The 22,483-nt window shown below is 42.3% G+C and overlaps 1 protein-coding gene across 12 annotated transcripts in view; it reads left to right on the top strand.

Moving 5' to 3' along the window:
- Nucleotides 1–22,483, top strand: part of PTPRM (protein tyrosine phosphatase receptor type M) — a 690,156-nt gene that overhangs the window by 605,485 nt on the left and 62,188 nt on the right. For all 12 annotated transcript variants that reach the window (XM_034762641.1, XM_034762634.1, XM_034762636.1 and 9 more), the window contains 3 exons: nucleotides 3,705–3,792; nucleotides 12,925–13,001; nucleotides 15,910–15,946. In XM_034762641.1, the coding sequence (XP_034618532.1) occupies nucleotides 3,705–3,792; nucleotides 12,925–13,001; nucleotides 15,910–15,946 (202 nt within the window). The remainder of the gene's footprint in view (nucleotides 1–3,704; nucleotides 3,793–12,924; nucleotides 13,002–15,909; nucleotides 15,947–22,483) is intronic.

Genomic DNA, 22,483 nt, shown 5'->3' with positions numbered 1-22,483 from the left:
GGCTGAACCGCTGAGGCTCAGTGCCTGGAGGCTGAATTTGAACAGCCAGAGACGAGGGCTATTAGAGCGGCACAGCGTGGGGCCATAAGGATCAGGGATGCCTTGAGGCAGCAATTTGAAGCTGAAAGCCACTAATATTCGTTGCTATGCTTGGGATTGCAGTGCTTGTAATGCTAGGAGGTGATTGTGATTGGTGCAGACGATGCAATATGGAGGTTTAAGATAATTGTCTGCTGCTTTGTAGGGCTCTGTTTGCTTTCATACCAACACAATTCTTTTATTAAAAACAACAACCGGAATACAGAGTAAAAAAAAAAAAAAAACACATCAGCGCTGAGGGGAATGGGGGAAGGGAAGGTCCCAGGAGGAGGTGGGGTGCTGGGACGGTTAAAGATTTGTGTATGTCCAGGGATCATATCCAACCTTCTCCTTTGGAGTACAGTGCAATGGGTACTGTACTTCAGCAGGGCCAAACTGCAGAGGGATGGGTGTTGAGTTGAGTGGGTAGGGGGAGTCCGCAGTGTTGGACTGTGACGGGGGAGGAGTTGAATGCCATGGGTACAGACTAGAGCCAGGAGGTTGATAAGAGTGTGTTGGTGGTGTCTGGGGGGTTCATGGGAAAGTGTTTGCTGCAAAGGAGGGCGGCCACAGAGCTGCTCGGTTTGCAGTGTTGGTATTGCCTGGAGTGTGTCCAGTTGGTGCTCCATAACGTTTAAGAGCTGCTCCATAGCTTCATTCTGGCGCGCCGCATTCTTCTTTTGGTCCCTCTTCTCGCTGTCCTGCTACTCGTTTTTCAGCCGTGAAATGTATCATAACATCACGCAGAAAATCTTTCTTAGTTCTTCGTGGCCGCTTTCTAATTCTGCACAGCCATTCAGCCGGCAGTAACAAAGTGGGAGGCTGGGCTCCCAAGGTCATCTCTGTGAAGCCAAAACAGAACATTTTACAGAAGAAGTATTGTTTGCAACCCACACAACACTGATTCAGTGATTTAAAACTCAGCCAGTATTCATATACCTGTCACTAATTGGTTGACCCCAGGCAAGCACACATGAGCCACAAGACCCCCAAAATGATGAGTAGCCGCAGGGGCAGGGTAAATCACTGTTCCTGGATCCTACTGTACACTGGGCACGTGGCTCTTGGGGAAAGCCAGCACTGAAGGGGGGGCCTGATAATCATTCCTGTCCCCACATTTTCCACAGGCTGTAATCATTATGGAAGATATCTCGTTGCTGAGGGTGAGCAGGGAATCAATGGAGGGTCGTCTCCAAGACTGCGGCTTCCGCCCTGTCCCTAATGCGGCTTGCCTATGTGCAGCAATGGTCCCTCCCCCTCCCGCCCTGTGACAGCATGGTGGCGCCGGGAAAGTTACCGTTAATGGGGCAAGAAACAAAGCAGCTCTGCCAAAGAACCTGTGGCAGCAGATTGCCTACTATCTCCATGAGAGTTTCCTGGAGATCTCTGAGGCAGATTCCTGTGAAGTGAGGAAGTCAATCAACAGCTTATTCTACCACTCAGACTAGGCACGTGGTGGTACATGCATCATGCAGACACAAGCCTGCTTTCTGCAACCCTCCTGCACGCAACAACTCGCTTCAGTGATTCCCAAAATCAAATCCACTTACCAGGGGCCTCCTATCCTGTTTGCACTTTGTCAAGATCCAACAACTGTAACTGGCTAGTCGCCTCCGGGTAGAAAAGAGCTCCTGGCTACATGCATCTCTGACCTCCAAGTCATCCTCTGCCTCTGGGTCCCCCTCCCCCTCTATATCCTCGTCCAAGATTTCCTCCTTCTGGCTCGGTCTGCTCTCGACCGGCACGCGAGCCATCAAAGTATCACAGTGGCCTTCTCAGTGGAGGTGGGGTCGCCACTGAGTATCATGTCCAGCTCTTTGTAGAACCAGCAGCTCATGGGCACAGCACCGGAGCGGCGGTTTGCCTCCCGCGCCTTGTGGTAGGCGTTCCGCAGCTCCTTCACTTTTACCCTACACTGCAATGTGTCCCGGTCATGGCCTCTTTCTGTCATGCATCGTGATATCTGTCCCTAGGTATCATAATTCTTACAGCTGGAGCGCAGCAGGGACTGGACAGCCTCCTCTCCCCAAATGCTGATGAGGTCCAGCAGCTTGGCATTGCTCCAAGCAGGGGGTCGCCTGGTGCGTGGAGCAGGCATGGCCACCTAGAAAGATGCGCTTAGACCACTGCACACATCACCGAGCAAACAGGAAAGGGACTTTCAAAATTCCCAAGGAATTTATGGGGTGGGGCTCACAGTTGGTCACCTGAGGGCAGGGCAGTAGAATTCAAACCAATGGCCAGAGAGGCAAGAACAGTCATTGTGGGACACCTCCCGGAGGCCAATCACAGCGCTGTAATCGACCAGGGTCTCTACACTGGCACTGCGGTGCTGTATCCACGGTACAGAAAGCTCTACGCCTCTCGTCGGGGTGGTATTTTTACAGCACTGCAGCTGCGCAGTTTCTGTGCACTAAGTGGCTTGGCAGTGTGTCCACCTCAGGAGGTACAGCGCAGAAAGCTGCTTGACTGCACAGAAACTTGCCAGTGTAGGCAGGGGCAGTAAATTCAGAAACTGACCATGTATACCTGGGGGTTGGCAAATGCCTGTTAAATGGCTTCATTACCACTTGAATGGCTCTTTCACAGTTTCAATGTTGTGCTAATATGTCTGGCAGGCTGGAGGCTTTTTCACTTTTAAGTACTAGATCCCAGACTCAGGAGGCTGCAGCAGTCAGCTGTGGTGGGAGCCTTCAGGAAGGGTCAGAACAGAGATAGGAAGAGGCGGGAGGATGGACACTAAGACCCAGGGGTGCCCCAAATTTTTGGGTGCCCTATGCAGCCGCATATGCCTAAGGACGGCCCTGACTTTTATGGACACAGTGCACACAAAGACACTGTGTGAAAGTCATTATTTTAGAATCCGAACTGCACATGAAAAGTGGGTAAGAGAGGATTGTTTTTCTTATGCCAAGTGGTATATTTTATTAATATAAAGAGATATTGTTAGCATCTTTACTTTTATCTAATATTCAGCCAGCCTCTATACTGTATTTAATAAAACTAATACAAATAATAAGATTGTATTTTTCATAAAATTACATCATTTTTCTTTTCTGACAATCTAATAATCTTGGAGGTGTTGTAAATAATGTTTTTAATAAAAGGCCAATTGAATGCAAATTAAGAAAAATGCCAGTTGTGTTAAGAGACTGAATAGCCACCTATCACCAGGTAAATGTGAAACTGTTGGTAATATATTATTAACACAGGGTCAAATTCTGCTATCAGTAATATCACTGGGTTTATTGCAGTTTTACTCTGGTGTAACTAGGAGCAGAATTTGGACAATGCACATTAATTAGTCAATTATGCTTAGCTTTACAAACACGGAACTTTTGCAAGGTTAGCTAACTCTCCTCGCACAAAAATCATTCTTGCTGATACACACTTTATTCTTGTGTCAAACTCTCCATGTAAAAGAATGGGCTGAAAAAAAGTGCTGTTCAAAGAAGAACCTGGTATCATTATCAGATAAGCAAATTAGTTAAATGTCGTTTTAACAACTGTAATTTTGGCTGTTGTAGTATTTCTTCCCTGCTCCATTGCTTTATCCTTTACTCTTAAGGTTCCTATTGCTACATACTGAATTTCTTAATGTCACTTTCTATCTTTTTTTTAAATAGAGTTTCTTTGAAGGACAGTCTGCACCCTGGGACTCAGCTAAGAAAGATGAGAACAGAATGAAGAATAGATATGGGAATATCATTGCATGTAAGTGTTGGCAGCATAATTGTGCTACTGTGTTAACTTCCTTTTAGCTTCTGGGAGACAAGGTGGGTGAGGTCAAATCTTTTATTGGACCAACTTCTGTTGGTGAGAGAGCCAAGCTTTCCAGCTACACAGAGCTCTTCCTCAGGTCTGGTAAAGGTACTTAGAGTGCCACAGCTAAATACAAGATCAAACGGATAGTTTAGCATAAGCAGTTAGCACGTATTCTGAGGGACCATTCAAGGTGAAGTAGTTACTGGCTTGAGTGACAGGGAAGATAATAGTGTTGTCCAGAGTGATCGGAAAGATCAAAAGCTCAACTTTTGACCCATGTTGAGCTTGAGTTGACAGCAGGACATCCATGAGGATATGTCAGAAACACAAGCCACGATTTTGGTGTAGATGACAGGCGAAGGATAGATCTCTGGGTCATCATTATGTAACCCTTCTGCCCATCTAAGTTGGCAGCAACAAGGGCCGGGTTCTGTATCTAGGGGTTCCGTTTCAATAACTCAATGCAAAACGGGCTCGAGCCCCCACCCAGTGACCTGGGACAATTACATACCACCCCCGGGTGCCTCGAAGAGGCAATACTTCCCCTCTCGCAAGCACGGTGTTTGAATGTAGCAGAAAATGTTTAATAACATGAGGTAAACGACATCAGCATTAAATTGGAAAAACACCACAAACAGGATTCATAACACAAACCATGAGCAAAAAACCCACCCCTGCAAATTGGGCTGTGTCCTTTCCCTTTCCCTTGAATCCAGCAACCCCAAAATCACCCAGACTCCCCAAAGTCCAACACCCCCAAAGTCTCTTGGGTCCAGCAACCACCCAAAGTCCCAAAAGTCCAACAACCCCCGAAGTCTCTGTCCCTGGTCAGTGCAGCCCCAGAGTAAAAGGGGGGCACGCAGGGTGTTAAAGGGCACCTTACATGATCCGAGGCCAGCCGGCTGTCTCTCCGTGGGGTTCCGCCGCAGCCTTCACCATGAGCCAGTCCATTTCCTGCCGTCCCACGAACTGCTCCACTCTACAAGCTGCGCCGCTCCGCTCTACAAGCTGCGCTGCTCCGCTCACTGACCTGTGAGCCGCTCCAGCCATCCCCACAAACAGCTCCGCTCGCTGTTCCTTGGGCCGCTCTAACTGCTCACTGCTCCTCCAGTTCCTTGGGCCACTCCAACCGGCCCCGCAAAGCTCCGCACCACTCACTGCTCCTCCAGTTGTCCCCACAAATTGCTCCGCCAGCTGCTTAGCAATATAGCTTCAGGCTCCCCCACTAGTTAACACAGCACTCAGTAATCTCAGCTCTTAATAACTTTAGCTCTTTTGTGATTTCAGCTCTTAGTGATTTCAGCTCATAGTAGGGGAGCCCCAGTGCTGGTGCACCATTGGCCCAAAGTGAATTCAGCTCAGCAGCCTGTAACTAGACTCCTAATAGAATCAAAGTTAGCTCTGACATTCAACAGTGGAGAGAGGAGATGGTGCAATTGGTGTGTCAAGCCCTCAGAGGGGGCCCATACCATCAGGTACAAATACCTGTCCCCATCCTATCTCAATTCACTGAGTTTTGTAACCCATGCCCCTTGTCAAGCAAGTGCTACTTAGGTAATGGTGAAGGACTCACTCAGTCCTTCTGTCATACAACAGTTCCACTGGCCTTGATTCACAGAATCAGGGTAACAAAACTTTATTCTTCCTGCCCCAATAACAGAGAAACTGGGGATCCCACAACTGCCAAAGTAACCACTTTGAGTTGCTGTTGTTTCATGCCACGCGCGTGGGTGTGCCTATGCAAACAAGATCAGCCCCTGGAGTTCTTTTCCACACTCGCCATAATTCACCACCAGATGTCAGGGTAGAGCTCATCCTGACTCTGCTTACAATTACAGAGATGTTAATTAAAGCCTCATTTGTGAATGAGATTACCAGTGAGGAGGAAGAAGAGGAGGGGCCAAGTACAGAAGCCTGTGGGAGCTGAGTGAAAGTTGGGAAGAGGAGGATCCTCCTAATGAAACAATGAAAGAATGATTAGAAATGTAGGAGGAGAACCCGCAGAGGGTGGAGTTTTAAAAGCTTAGGGAGCGCAAGATATCGAGAAGAGGACCATGGTGGACTACAGTAAAACACATCAGAGTTACAAACGCTTGAGGAATGGAGGTTGTTCGTAACTCTGAAATGTTTGTAACTCTGAACAAAATGCTATGGTTCTTTCAAAAGTTTACATTGACTTATCACAGCATTGAAACTTTACTTTGCAGAAGAAAAATGCTGCTTTTAACCATCTTAATTTAAAAAGAAACAAGCACAGAAACAGTTCCTTACCTTGTCAAATCTTTTTTTACCTTTCCCTTTATATTTTAGTAGTTTTTCAATTAACATAGGACTGTGCTGTATTTGCTTCTTTTTTTGTCTCTGCTGCTGCCTGATTGCCTACTTCAAGTTCTAAATGAGGTTTGCGGTTGATTGGTCAGTTCATAACTCTGGTGTTCGTAACTCCTGAGGTTCTACTGTATGTCAGTGATAACCACAATTCAAGGAGGATGGAGTACTTGTTCTGAGTTGTGGTCAAGAAAAAGTCATTATAGATGTTGGTGAGAGCAGTTTCAGTGAAATGGGGTAGGCAGAAGTTGGACTGAAGAGAGTCCAGTGGTGGAATCTGAGGAGAAGAACTCTAAGCTGTGCTTGTAGTCAAGGAGTTCTATGAGCTTTAGAGATGGAGAGACGGGACGGTAGCTGGAGAGATCAATAGGGTCAAGGGGAAGGGGTTAAGATGAGTGAAACTAAAGCATTGTTTGTATTGCTAGGGGGAATGAACCAGATGAGAAGGAGAGATGAAGCAGAGGAGGGGTGAGAATGGGGGAATTATGAGATGGGGAAGATGGAAGGGGGGATACAGGAAGAAGGAAGACACAATATCTCAGCTTCAGTAACAAGGAAAATGGGGAGAATATGTTGGCATTAGGAAAGAGGGGGAGGATGTCCTGCCAGAGCTTGTGAATTTTCTCTTTGAAGAAGTTAGCAACATTCTTAGCAGACATGATGGGAGGCCTTAAATAGGGAATTGAAGGTAAGGAGAGAGTGAATCTGTAGTAGAGGAAATCAGCATGGTCATGGGTCTTTCACCAGAAACACTCAGCAGCAGGAGTGGAAGAAGCAAGTAGAGGAGGGGAACTATGGTTGGGATTAGAGAGATGGGCCCTTTTAATGTGTGAGAAGTGCCAAGTAATCCGAGTTGTTGGAGAAAGTCAATTACTAAATTGGTGGGAGAGGGGGATGAGAGCACAGGAAGGAGGAGGCTGATAGCAGAGGAGAAGTCCTTGACATTAATGGACTGGAAGTCATGGAATGGTTGGTTGGCAGGTCAAAGGACATGATGCTCAATGAGATGAGGGGATACAGAAAGAGTTCAGTGATGGAGACATCAGAGGCAGAGAGCGTGGGCAGTCTGGAGAAAACTAGATCAAGCAAATGGCTTTTTAGATGAGTGGGAGAATTGATCTAAGGCTATCTGTCAGATGAAGAGGTGAGGGAGAAAAGGGATCAGATAGGTCGGCATTGTGGAAATTGAAGTCTCCGAGAATGAGTATGGATGCAAGGAAGAAGTAAGGCAGGAACAGAAGTGAGAAAAGTGGTAGTTGGGAAAAAGTCAGGTTCCCAGTGTTTGCTCTTTTGTACAAAATATATAGTTCCCATCAACCTCAACATTCACACAGATGTCAATTTATTTCCTTTTTAACTATAACTCCCTTTTTTTCTAAATCTTGTAATCTTTCTCCTAGAAAATTGGCAATCTCTACGTAGCTGAAAATAAAAGAGCAAAGCTGCTGAATTTCATGTACTTTACAATAACACTAAAATACACTTATTTAAATTACACTACTATGCAGAATCTTAATACTGACCTGATACTTCTCCATGGAAAAATAACACACATAGGTCACTGGTGTATGATGACTGACAGACATGACTGTTGATGTTGCTAAAGACAGAGTTTTATGTTACAGGGCGTAAAAGGATATTCACTTCTTGAGCCCCTCCAAGAGGCAGGGTGCAGTACCACAGTCCTTTTTCACCCCTGGCACTTCCTGCAGGCTGACCTCGGTGGGTCTTCAGTGGCTTGGCCCATTGGCCAAGTCACAAAGTCCAAATGAACCTCTTCTGGGATATTAAAGAGGCTAATAACTAAATAGTCTTTTTTCCCTCAGGTCTTCAGCTCTGGCTTTGGAACCTTTAAATTCATCCCTTTGTTCGGGATCCCCAACGAGATCTGTACGCTTCTTGGGGTTTATGCCACTTTGTCTGTGGCTGGTTGGGAACCCGGGCCTACAAACTATTCTGGGTTCCAACCCAAGGACCCTGTACACAGCAGCCATGCACTGCTCACTCCAATCCATCACTGCTGTTTCTCTGGGCCTCTTCCTACCAGGCCATTCTGTCTATAGTCCTATCTCAGAGCCATTTTCCTCAGGTTCTTCTCTATCTCCATGCCAGAGAGGAGCACTCCTCTTCTCTCCTCTGGTCCCAGCCAGGAACTGACCTGCTAATGCCCTGCAGCCTCTTTTATCTGAGCCTGCTGAGCTCTGACTGGCTCTCGCTAGCCCTTGGAGGACCAGGTCTTTCTAGCTTCCCAGATGGCTGCGTCCGTGAAGCCACTCTAGGCAGGCCTTGAGGAACCACCTTTGCTGCTCTTTTCTTCCCGCTTCGCTCTTCCTAGGGCAGAGTTTAGTAGGCCTGTCATAGGGAGTGACAAAAGCCAGCTACATCCCATCACACAGGGTAATTGAGACAATGGTGGTGTGGGTATTGTTCTACTGGACATGTTGGAGATCTATGGTACTTCTTTATAGATGGGTGGAGCCTGTTAATGAAAATAATGAATGTGATGTTTAGATGTTAGAGAAAGATACGTTAGTTGGATATTTGTGTAGGTGGATACCCTTAAAGAATCCTAAATGTTTTTTAAAAAGTTTTTCTTTGTGGGAGTATATTGCATAGAAATATCTGCAACTGATATAATTATTATTTAGGTATAAAACTGCCCATAGTGCAAATAAGAACAGGTTCTTAATAACAGAGATATGGAGATCCGTATGCCTCCTGTTCCTTTACAAAATTGTATCTCCTGACGTGACAATAGATCCACATTTTTAGTCAGAATTTTGCTGCATCAGGCACCTCTTTTAATGTGTTCTAAACAGCCTGTCATTTTGGGTCCCCAGTTGAAGTAAATAGAAGACTAGTAGCACTACAGATCCGGGGTAAAGAAGTGATGACTAGCAGAGGGAAAACAAGTAAAAGATACTAGATGTACGAAACAATTGTAATTACAAGTAATAATGAAGACTCTCTAAGAGGGCAAATGTTACTTTATATTGTATCTCAACTTACTTTAATATGTAAATTGATATTTAAGAAACGGATAGTTGGATGGAGATGAGTTATCAATAAAACATACTATTTATGTGGTAGTAAGAATTTAGAATAATACAAATTAAAATTACAACACATTATTTATGTTGAGGGGCAACCTTTTTAAAAGAGCCTCTAAAATTGTGCCCACAAATGTGCTGTATGTTAATTAGTTTTATGCAAATTGTGTAGTTAGTTGTCGGAATTGTGTGTGGGCATTATGTAAACAAATGGGTGCATGGGCAAAATTGGGGAGAATAATTGTAGCGGTCTGCTTTTAAAATTGTGTACCTAGGTTATTATCAAAATATTGGCTTCTGCTTTTAAGGCATTCTAAAAAAAACTCTTGCTACACTGTATTTAAGAAGTTAAAAGTACTGTAGATGGCTTAGAAGCCATATATTATAGGTATATTTTTTGCAGTGAAACATATGTTGTTTTAGAATGTGAGTTTAATGTAGGTTTTTCAGCGCTTTTATCCTCTCTGTTTAAATCCTCCAAGATGCCATTGTTATGCTATTGTTTGTAGTCAGTATTGCTTTGTAAGGAAATTAAAGCAATAGCATCAAGCTGCCAACACAGAGGGAGCTTGTCAAAGTAGCAGTGTACATTACATTACCCAGGTGATGTACATTTAATTAGATACAAGCCTGCCCCATTTACAATGAGAAGGTGGCTACAGCAACTTGTGAGCTGCTTCATCATTATGCTAAATGCTGACCACAATCTAATCACCTATACAAAATGTGTTTCTTTATTAAATATAAATGTCTTTTTTATGTTGTTTCCACGTTAAGAACCAAAAAATGGCTTTGAAACAGTTAAATGAATCTTGTGCTTGAGAACAGTGTTGTGTCTGTATTTACTGTACAGTGGTTACTTACGGGCGTAGGTAATATTCATTTGTCCCTTAAGAAAGATTTCTATTATCCATAAGAATTTATTTTTAGCCTACTGCAGCCCTGATCAAATGAGAAAAGAATATTGACCAAGATTTTCAAAATTGACATGATTTTGGGTGCCCAACTTGAGATGTCTTTGTTAGGGGGCTGATTTTCAGACACTGGGCACTTTCTGAAAGTCAGGTGTCCATTCATGTGTTGTAGGGGGAAAACAGGGCACACAGAATCACTTTTGAAAATATTGGCCACAGGCTGGTGTGTGTGTGCATGTGCACATGCATAAGGAAGGGACAGGATGAAATGCTCGTGTTTACACTTAGAAAGGAAAATGTATTTCAGCATAAGGAATTTTGAAGATTGAAGTGGTTGGTGGTGTGATCAGTGCAAAATTAGGTTTGATATCATAATAGAGGGTGACCCCTACCCCCCCACCAGGGGTAACACTCTGACAATGAACTTGACATGAGACTGTTTAAAAGCTTTGAAGAAAGTAGTTAACATCAGACTGAAGGGTAAAGGAAAAACATAAAAAGCCAGGTAATCAGCCTGGAGGCTATTTAAGAACAATGTGTTAGAAGCACATATAGCTTGTGTATCTCTGAGTCAAAAAGTTATGTGATTAAGCACACACATAAAAAAGTGCCTGTTTTATATTTGTTAAAACATCCTTTAAAAATCAGAAAACGGGCCCAAACCACACAAATACTGCCTGGGATTTTCAAAGAGATCAAGGAAGTTAGCCACCCAAATCTCCCCAAAAAGCGAATAGAAATTGTGTAATCGTCTTTCTTCAGCCCCTGTAGTATTCCTAGCCACTGTCTATGGAACACAGGTTCTCCTAAGTAAGATGCACATGTGAAGTAACAAGGGGAAAGAGATTATATGAAGATAACTAAAGATATGAAGCTAAATAATTTTTAAAAGACTTCAAATCTGAAGTAATAAAAGCTGCATCTGTGACTGAAAGCTGGACATCATGGAGAGAGTGGAGGAAAAGAAAGTAATGAAATAGTGGAGAAGTTGATGGACATTTAGCATTGGACTTTAATAGGCTTTATTAGTTGGCCTGTAGGGAAAAACAAGGACATTTATATTCTTAAAATATGTATTTATGAGAAATCTAAGTGTGGCCTTCGCAGAGATTGAAATCGTAGAGGAAAAGTCAGCAGGTAACTTGAGAAGCTCGAGTGAAAGAGGTCAGTAGAATGGCAGGTTCTCTTGAGGGTGTTTTAAAGGAAATAAACATGAAATCATGGAGATACGGAGGAGGATATTCAATTCTAGTCCAATCCAGCTTCCACTGAAGTCAATGGGAGTCTCTCATTGATCAGGCCCAAAATCTATAAGCCAGCAAATATGCCTGAAGAATGGAAAGTTGTTAATGTGGTATCTTTTTAAAGTAGGATCCTGGGAATTAAAGGCCTATGAACCTCACCTCAGTTCTGCAGAAACCGATTAATAACTTAATTAAGTATACAATAGCACAGCACTTGGATAAGTGTAACTTGATAGGTCAAACAAACATGGTTTCTGAAAGAGAAAATCAAGCCTCTTCAAATTGTTAGATTCCTTTGAAAAAGGTAATAAATACGCAGATAAGGATGACCTGATGAACATAATTGACCCGGATATTCCAAGATTTTTTTCATAAGCCCCCCTTAGAAACTATTAATTAGAAGAACAACATAAAAGGGACAAATGTGTAAAAACTAGCTAAGTAATAATCAATTGTAGGGAACTTGGGTTGGAATTTGGTTCAGATTTATTTAATATATTAGGACTAGAAAGTCTCTAGGGACAACACAGAGCTGCAACACTCTAGGCAAAGCGCTGGGAAGGAACTGTGACTGTGAGAGTCACAGACCCTCTTCGCTCCAGGGGCACAAGATGGGAAGGACCCAAGGGACTGCCTACTCCCTGACATTCCCTGCCCATTCTCCTATCTTAGCCATCCCTTTCCCATCCACCTGCCCTGGCAGGAGGAGGGAATATGGGACATGAATCTCTGCTCTCCCCGATACTCGGAGCCATAACCCCAGTGAGTCTTCCATTGTCCTGCAGGGTGGTGAGCTTGGGTCCTTCTCCTTTCAGTAGCCACATATTATTTCATTATTTATTTCTTTAGTGCTTAACTACAATAGAGATTCCCCCATACAGAAAGCATTAGGTGCCCTAACAACTACTTACACTTACAACAACATCATGATGACCACCTAATAGCACTATGTACTCAGATACAGGTAACCTCAGTTCTAAAGAAATCACTGAAACAACATATAGAGGGAGTGAAACTGATTTTTATTAGCAAATATATATATGATATACCAAGTTATTTTTTAGTCTTGGTTGTTTTGTCTCTTCAAATAATGATCTCCCACAAGACCTTATTATATGCCTTACATAATCACTATGCACTGATAGCGGGAGAACTTTGCAAATGACTGAGCTTTTGGCAATTGAGTGCTGTTAAATGTATTAATGAAAGGCAATTTGACTGTTGCAAAAACTGTTTCACATTCTCCAGGAGGAAAGAGCAGTGGTAGCCGTGGTTTGAATATCAGATGTATTCAGCTCCAAAATCATTGGGAATTTTGGGGTTCATAAATGATTGAAGTGCAAAGTGGAAAGGTTTTACTGTATAACATCTAATAGCTTATTTTGAGCCAAAACCAAAAGACAGGAAACTTGAAAAGTGCAGACTTTGTAATTCGACTTTAAAGTAATATGTGTTTTAAGGGTTTCTTTTGGAATGTGACCTTATATTTTGTGACTATTAAAAGCACACCAAACTACTTTGTTTTATCTGTTGTTCCCATTTCAGATGATCATTCTCGAGTGAGACTGCAGTCCATTGAAGGAGAAACAAACTCAGATTACATCAATGGAAATTATATTGACGTACGTATACTGATGTAGTAAACAAAGTTAACATCGCTGTTCAGCCAAACATGTGGTCCATATTATTTTTACACTTTATTGTAAAATATTTTCTTATAACTAGCATAGCTGATCACAGTTTTGGCTGCCAAACATTGTAGGAAACCACAGTCATGGGAATCCACATATACAATAAAGAAAAAATAAAACACCAAATATTTGCCAGTAAAAAAATGAGCTCAGTCATTTCTTGAAACTTCCACACTCTGGAGTGAAATTTTGCCACCAACATTACATGGCTATTTTGCCTCCTGATGCTTATGTGGACCAAGGAAATGTTATTTATATTGTCTGTCAACATCTTGGCATAATTCCACATTTAAAAGAAAGCTGTTTGCATATTAATGTGACAAAACTCTGTAATTCCTAATGCAGTGATTTGCAATCTCTTGTCATCGCTACACTTTTAAGTCGCCTTCAAAGTATAGTCTGCAGCTGTTAACCAGTACTTCTAATGCAAGCAAGACATTTCATTAAATATGTAGGGTGTTTAATTATTGAAGACTGCTTCTTTGTTCATTCTGCATCATGTTAGCTTAATGTTTTACATTAGAATAAATTCTTTAAGAGACAGCATGTTTTTTGGTTGAAAAGATAAAATCAAAAGTAGAATTGAAAATCAAGAAAAAGTCAACACTGTGTAAAGCCTGAAATCTAGAGATGAAAACTTCAATAATTTTAATGTGCATGAGGAACACTAGACATGAGGGTACAGAAGAACTTTTGATTCTTAGGCAGCAGCCTACATTCCGTGATTTCTTCTTCCCGAGTGACACCTTTTAATGAAGGTGTCATAGTCTCTGGTTCACACATGTCCACCAGGTATGACAAGAGAATTTAGTAAAAAAAATTTCTCATACAGTATAGAACAACCAAATTAATCCTTATTCTTATATAACAATCTTTGGGTTATCTCCTTCTAATGATATTTAGGAGTATGTTTCAAAGGCAGTCAAATTAGCATTATATTTCTACCCTATTCTTTACAGTTTCAGAAACTAACACATTAACCATGAGGTAAAGATAAAAACAGAAACATTTCCATTTAAAAGAGTAATAAAAGTGTAGACAGAAATTTGTGTAATAAAAAGTAGAGATGGACCCAAATTGGGGGGTTGGATTGCGATTTCAATTCAAACTTTCCCAAGGTTCAGGGGTGTTCAGACTTCAGGTTCGGGGTTTAGTTGCTTATGTATAATTCAGATTATGCTTTGGATCCAGATCTGAACATCCACAAAATGTCGGGGGGGCGGGGGAGGGTTTGGATCCCATGCTCTTGTTCAAGACCCTGATATAATGGCTTCATATCATGTCTTCCTGCTCATGGGGAAAAAAAAAGCAGAATGGATTTAGTGGAACAACTGTGGGCATAGAAGACACTACCGGTGAGGGTTGTAAGGACATAAAGCATCCCATTCCTTGGAATACAAAGCATCCAAGTTTCTTTGGATCATCAGAAATCAGTAGGCAAAGTGGTCATAAACAGAGAGACACCGTGGTTGTTTGTTAGCAAGAAAGTATTCAAGATCCGATTGTAAATGGCAATTTGTCTGTCCTTAGTTTCACAGATGCAGATGTGCAGCCTGTCTCATGCAGGCAGATTGTAACAGATGTCATATCAAAACAATGGAGTTACAATGGGAATGGCAGCTTCATAGGCATTTGCATAAAAAAAGCTTTGTTTGTATAGTGAGACATTCCCTTGAACTAAATCTCCCAGTGCCTGTTTGGTTGGTAGTCTGAATGAATCCAACCCCGCAGCTAGTAGATGACGAGAGAAATGCCAACTCTATCCACGGTCGTACAAATAAGTCTCAATCTTTAGGCACTCAATGTTTGCCTCAGAATGGCATATAAAGGAACCACTTCAGTAGTTCTTGTAACATTTTCTGTTCTCCGGGGTTCTTCAGATTACTTCAGTCTTTGTGTCTCACTTTACTCCTTACCCCTAACATACTCTACACTGGCAAGCGGATATGGAGTATGAGCTATAACTTTACATTTCTTCCTTTTGTTACTTGGTGTCATAACCTAACCATTATTTAAAGCTTTTGGTATTAATATTGATATAACTGTCTAAAATGATGTACTGTTACACAAGTTAAATCCTTGGCAATATTACTGTAGCATCAGAAACAAAAATACTATACAAATTCTGTTGTTTCTAGTTTGCATCCTATCAAGAGCCAATATTCTTTGTTATAAAGAATGCCTAAGTTGTTAGTGTTGATTGCTCAGTCAGCATATGATTAAGTTTCTCTTGCCTTCACAGAAAGAAACCGAGAATTCCTTTTCAGTGTAATTCCTATTTAAAGCTGGACAAACTATTTACACCAAGACATTTCTTCATAGATTTTTACCCTTTTTCTGTTCAAAAATCATTTGTGAACAGATCACAGGGCACAGAGAACCTCTTCCCTCCCTAGCATGCACATGCAGCATCCATGCTGACTATAAATCTAGCGCTCTCTTAGCTGCTAAGCAGGGGACTAGCATTGCACTCAGCAGCACTTCACAACTTGAGGACTTGGGAATGTGTCCAGGCTACCAAGTGTGCCTAAGTTTATATTGCTCCTTTTCAGAGAAGCCAGTAAGGAACTTCCAGAACATACTAAGTCTGTCCCCTGCCCAGGCACTGCGCAAGCCAATATCTCAGGGACCCTCCAGTCCAGACAACATAGTTGCTTCTTGTGCCCCCGCAATGTGCCCCTCATTGGAAAGGCCAGAATTTGCCCCTAATATGTAACTTGTATTGTTGTGATATTCAGTAGGGCTATGAACACTAGTCTCTATGACATGATAATCATACTAGCACACAATGGTGCATTGCACTGCAAATTGACTCAAAACTTTTTTTCCATTTTTTTAGGGTTATCACAGGCCAAATCACTACATTGCTACCCAAGGTAAGCTAATCTCACTTTATGTATTTCTTGCTGCTTGTGTAAACAAAATACTACAAACATTCTTGAATTATGGTTTATACTTGTAATACATATTTTTGCCACAATAAATAATAAATACAAAATTACTCTATGAACACAGATATGGCAAGCTGCTTTAATTCAAATCCTTCAACTTCAAGAGCTTAGTGTCGAGTTATCTTTACATTTGGGTTCAGTAGTTTTGTGTAGAAAAACAAACAATATCTACCCTTACTTTTGGCTTATGTTACTCAGTAGGACTTTCACTACAAATAAGTAGTGAAAAAGCTGACAGGCAAAATTTTCAAAAGTGCCTAAATGACATAGGAACCTCCTATCGGAGTTAGGTGCCTAAATATCTTTTAGTATCTGGCCCCTATGTCCTATTGAAAGTCAATGGAACTTAGGCTTCTAAATCAATTAGAAAAAATTTGGAAAATTTTACCCAGCAAGTTTTAACACAGGACCTAAAGACACACTAGACTTGCAATACTTTGAAAAGAAAATAGGATTTCTGAAAGTCAGATGGCTTTTTAGACTGTCCTTTAAATGTTTGCTTGTTAAAATCTGCCCATTCCTTTTGTTAATGTACAAAAAGATTGTTAACTTTATTCATAGACATGACCTGCCCATTTTGACACAGTTCTTATTTCACTTTTGGCCAAGATCAAACCTGGAAAGTTAAATAAGAAAGTTAAGTCTGCAATGGTTGATTAATTGTCATGGTTTGACAGTTTCTGCTGCCATGCTCAGGAAAGAGCATTGGATAGAATACATATGAAAACTTAATTACCCTTCCACAGCTGAAAGGAATGTCTCTCCATGTTAAATCTTCTACAGCAGAGGTTCTCAACCTTTTTCTTTCTGAGCCCCCACTCCCCAACATGCTATAATAACTCCACGGCCCACCTGTGCCATAACAACTCTTTTTCTGCATATCCAGTAAATTAAAAGCTAGGGCTGGCATTAGGGCGTAGCAAGCAGGGCAATTGCCTGGGGCCCCTGCCACGGGAGGCCCCGCAAAGCTAAGTTGCTTGGGCTTCGGTTTCAGTCCAGGACGATGGGGCTCGGGCTTTGGCTTCAGCCCTGGGCCCCAGTGAGGCTAACGCTGGTCCTGCTCTCTAGCTTATTTTGACGGAGCCCCTGAACCCTTCTCCCAGTCTTTATTCAGGCCTAATCTTGGGTCATTACAAAACCTAAACTTAATTTCCGCAATACCAATTTCTCCCTACTGTTACTCACACCTTTTTGTCAACTGTCTAATGGACCACTCTCTTACCACTTCAAAAGTTATTTTTCCTCCCTTGGTATCCTGCAGTTAATTGATTTATCTCATTAGACTGACCTCACACTTGGTAAAGCAACTCCCATCCTTTCATGTATTTATACCTGCTCCTGTATTTTTCACTCCATGCATCTGATGAAGCGGGTTCTAGCCCACAAAAGCTTATGCCCAAATAAATTTGTTAGTCTCTAAGGTGCCACAAGGACTCCTCGTTGTTTATGCTCTTTTCAGAGCACCACCTAGGACAAAAAGGTTTCATTTCCCATGTATTGGATTTAGAAAGAAATGTGTATCTTTTTAATGACATACTGTTGAGACAGATGAAAATCATAGTCAGCCACCTCAAATAAGAGCACTTCCTTTGACTGCTACTGCCACTTGAGCAGCCCAATCTCTGCGGCCTCCAGCCCCTCGCCCTTGGTCTTACCAAAGGGAGGCTATTTCAACTCTTCCCCACCATCTCCCCAAACCCGCTATCGCTAGTTCCAAATGTTCTGCTCCTTCACTGCAGCCTCCAGGGTGTGAAATCATTGGGACAGAGTACATCAACTTGACTCCACCCAGAACAGTATGATTGCCCACAGGCCTTAGCATCTTAGGCAGTGTTTCTCAAACTGGGGCCGCCGCTTGTGTAGGGAAAGCCCCTGGCAGGCCGGGCCGGTTTGTTTACCTGCCTTGTCCGCAGGTCCAGCCGATCGCGGCTCCCACTGGCCGCGGTTTGCTGCTCCAGGCCAATAGGAGCTGCTGGAAGCGGCGGCCAGTATGTCCCTCGGCCCGCACCGCTTCCAGCAGCTCCCATTGGCCTGGAGCAGCAAACCGTGGCCAGTGGGAGCTGCGATTGGCCGGACCTGCGGACGGGGCAGGTAAACAAACCGGCCTGGCCCGCCAGGGGCTTTCCCTACACAAGCGGCGGCCCCAGTTTGAGAGACACTGATCTTAGGGAACCAGGGGAAGTTATTTAAACTTGCCACTGCAGCCACCCAACCACAGTGACCCATAGCCCCTAATCTCCCTACTGGTGGGCTGGGGAAGGGAAACAAGGATATTTTCTGGTTTTGGTTGCTATGGCTAGTTTTTTATACCGCTCTGCAGGAGAGTATAATTGTTCTGTTTGTCCTTTAATTTATGCTACTGTTAGTTATTGTCTCCTAAAAATAAAAACAGTAGCAACTATGGTTGGCATTTTATTTGCAGTCCAGAGTATAGTTGCTTTCGGCAAGGGAGCAACTGGAGGGCCTTCCTGGGAGTTCATTACAAACCATTCTGATACTGAGTCATTCTCTCAAGCAATTTTAAATGCTGTTTTACCAGCCATTGCAGTACTTGAATAATAGATACTAAACTTGAGACCTTTACTCAATGGGCTTTCAAAGCAGAGAATCAGACACAAGAATGTAGGGAAAAAAAACTATACAATTTATTAAAGAAAATTGTGGTAACTTGAATATGGACTAGCTACAAGTGCTCTTCCACCCCCAAATCCCACCCAATATAGTGGTAAAGAGAAAGAGAGAGTGAGGAGAAAGAACAAAGACAGCGAAAACAAGTCTTTCAAAATTTAAAGAAGAAATTACTATTTAGGTTGCAATCTCTTTGGGGCAGGGACTGTCTTTTTGCTTTTTGTGAATGTGCAATGCCTAGCACACTGGGGACCTGGTCTGTAATTGGGGCTCGTAGGCACTGCTGCAATACAAATAAATAAAATTAATGTAAAAAAAATCTTACCAAGGGAAAAAGAGAATAGAGACCAACCTTGATACAAGTTCAAATTGGTTTTGCATTTGGATCTGATTGGGTTTTTTTTGTTTATTTTTTTATGGACGAAAGCCTCTAAAATCTGTTTCTCGCATGAATTTGGACCAGTTCTCCAGCATCCTAACTTCAAGCCAAAACCTCAAATCCCTAGTGTGATATTTTCTCCTCTTAAAATAATTCAACGGAAGGTGTGGTCTTGATTTTTAACAGTGTTGGCAAACATGCTGAAACCCAGCTTTTACACTGGATTAATTATAATCCTTAAAAGAAACCATATAGAGGGGAAAAGGCATTTGCTCCATGCATTACATTTTCTGTTTCTCTTTGTCATTTTCAGTTGTAAACCTGTCACTGAGCATAGCTTTCAGACATAGCCAGAGGTGTTTATATGCTGTCTTGGAACAGTTTTTCTTATGGAAAAGTACAAACACGTGGATGTGATAAAACATTTTGAACTGCATGTTTAATTCTGCGAAGATACTTTACAACAATCTTAGGAATCCAACCTCCCTTTACACTACATTATCTTTTACAGGAAGATATCATTAAAAAAAGTCAGTTCCATGTCTCTGTGGAGTTAGTATGATTGATACTTAATTGTCCTAGTATTTTTCTTCAGCTGCATTAAACATACCAAGTGTTAATGAGCAAATATAATTGTATGCAGCTAAAAAGTGGAAAATTTAATCAGTTCATAATAGGCTACCAATCTGGTTTTAACAGAGCTGGGAGTTCCATAATCACCTGTTTATTAGAGTGTTCCCATCTTCCAAGAGACAATGTGGGTGGGGTAATATCTTTTATTGGGCCAACTTCTGTTGGTGAGAGGGACAAGCTTTCGAGCTACACAGAGCTGCTCTTCGGGTATGAGAAAGGTACTTAGTGTCACAGCTAAATACAAGGTTAAACAGATAGTTTAGCATAAGTAGTTAGCACACATTCCAAGGGACCATTCAAGGTGAAGTGGCCTGTTAACACTCCTGTAGACCAGGGGTCCACAACCTTTCAGAAGTGGTGTGCCGAGTCTTCATTTATTCACTCTAATTTAAGGTTTCGCGTGCCAGTAATATATTTTAACGTTTTTAGAAGGTCTCTTTCAATCAGTCTATAATATATAACTAAACTATTGTTGTATGTAAAGTAAATAAGGTTTTAAAAATGTATAAGAAGCTTCATTTAAAATTTAAATTAAAAAGCAGAGTCCCCCGGACCGGTGGCCAGGACCTGGGCAGTGTGAGTGCCACTGAAAATCAGCTCGCGTGCTGCCTTCGGCAGGCGAGCCATAGGTTGCCTACCCCTGCTGTAGACCATCTTCCATGTTAAGCAGAGTTTGGTTTATAGACCCTTATCTTCCATCCTGGAAATGCATACATCAGTGCTGCTATTCAGTTGATTAGGAGGCAGATGCATTTTTATAAGAGCTAGCAAATGAAGTGTGTTTTCGTTAATATCCAATCAAGGGAACTTCTTACTGCACTTCAAGTGTAATAAATTCAAAACCTGCAATTTGGATTAGAAAATCAGCATCTCTCTCTCTCTTTTTTTTTTTTTTCCTCTTAACCATAATGGGACTGATGGGCTGAACTTGCCATTAATGAAGACATTTTGTGGTCTGCGTAGTTGGCGCCAACAGATAAATAATGCACTTGGGTCACCTTGATAATAAAGAATCCTTTGTCACAACTCAACACAGTGGGTCATGTAGGGCTAATAAGCAGGTGCAACTTAAAAATCACTGCTTGCTTTTTTCCTCCCTTTTTTTTAATATGGATTTAATTCTGTAAAGTTCATTCACAGCAGGATGTCTGAACTGTACAATTTACTAGAATCTAACTCTGTTTCTAGGAGATAGATGTTCAATGAATTTTCACTAAATTCTTTTAATATGAGCATAAGGCATACATTTTTATACAGTATTTGGTCACTCCCATACTACTCTGTTTTCATATTGCCAATGGACCATATCTGACCCTGATATGCAGGGAAAAAATTACTATTGATTCCTTCTATTTTGTATTTAATTATTTTCTGTCCTGTGAAGTTCATATAATAAACTTAGTATTAACACAGCTGTTTCTAACAAGTCTCTAGCAAAGGTTTTATAATGTTTCTTCAGCTAAAGCACTAGTATTACATTCTGAATGCCAAATTCATGTTAGTATAGTTCTTCTTCGAGTGCTTATTCATGTCAATTCCAATCAGGTGCGTGCGTGCCTCATGCACGACAGCCGGAAGACCTTCCCCCTAGCAGAATCTGTAGGGTCGGCCTCAGTGCCTCCTGGAGTCACGCCTTCATGGAGCCCAGTATAGGGCCCAGCCGATCCAACCCCCCCTCAGTTCCTTCTTACCGCTGGTGATGGCCAGCTGGAACTTCTCTTGCTCTTGCTTCTGCAAGCGCCTTTAGCAGTGTCCCACTGTGATTTGTATATAGTTAGTTTTCTTTGTTTCTTAGTTAGTAGTAGTAGTACTGTTAGAAGTCGTTTCTCTAAGTTTCCATTATGGGGGTGCCCCCCACATTTCGTTCCCCAACACCAGGGCATGCCTCAGTCGCCAGGGTTCAAAGCTTGTGAAGTCTGCGGTAAATTGATGCCAAAAAGTGATCCGCACGCTTCTTGTTTAAAGTGCCTTGGCAAGAGTCACCAAAAGGACAAGTGCCGCATTTGTAAGGGGTTTTGTCCGAGGACTCTTAAGGATCGCAAGCAGAGACTCAGAATTATCCTCATGGAGGCAGCCCTCCGCCCACAGTCTGACCCTCCGATCACTGCGCACTCCACCACTGTATAGCTCTTCCAGGGCCGCCCGGGGCGGGGGGAGAGGGGACGGGGAAGTGGGACAATTTGCCCTGGGCCCTGCAGGGGCCCCCCACGAGAATATAGTATTCTGTAGTATTGCAACTTTTTTTTTATGGAAGGGGTCCCTGAAATTGCCTTGCCCCAGAATCCTCTGGGCAGCCCTGATCTCTTCCTCTTAGGTGTTGTGGCTTTAAGCCTCCCAGCACTGGTGGCGGGTGGCTTTTCCTCCTGAGCATTCGGTTCTGTTGCTCTCTACTGTTGCCAGTACAGTATACTAGTTTTTGACCTCTATAAACTAGGTCCTGGATGTGGGGTGGAACACTGTCTACTGCTGAGGTGGACTTTTAGTTTGTGAGTTATGATGGGAGCTTTTATCACTGAAAAGGGGAAATTCCTACTGTGTATTGTAAACAGTGGCAGCCATTAACAAGTCAGCATTTATCAACAGTTACCACACGGTGGTATCTGAGAGTAGCAGAGTTTTTTCCCATTCTATACTTTAAAATCAGAGATAACAGTAATAACTGTGTGAGAGCTGTTGATATTTTAATGGTTTCCTGATTAGTCTAGTCCTTGTGCTAATAATCTAGTGTGGTGGCTTTGTACACATGCTAGAGGATCAAATGTTTCCCCTCTTCTCCCTCTTAGTTGCAGAAAGCCCTAAATCTAAAACCTCTGACAAACCAT

This window comes from Trachemys scripta, chromosome 2 (assembly GCF_013100865.1).
Source record: "Trachemys scripta elegans isolate TJP31775 chromosome 2, CAS_Tse_1.0, whole genome shotgun sequence".
Classification (NCBI taxonomy): Eukaryota; Metazoa; Chordata; order Testudines; family Emydidae; genus Trachemys; species Trachemys scripta.
This window is presented reverse-complemented; position numbering and strand designations above follow the sequence as displayed.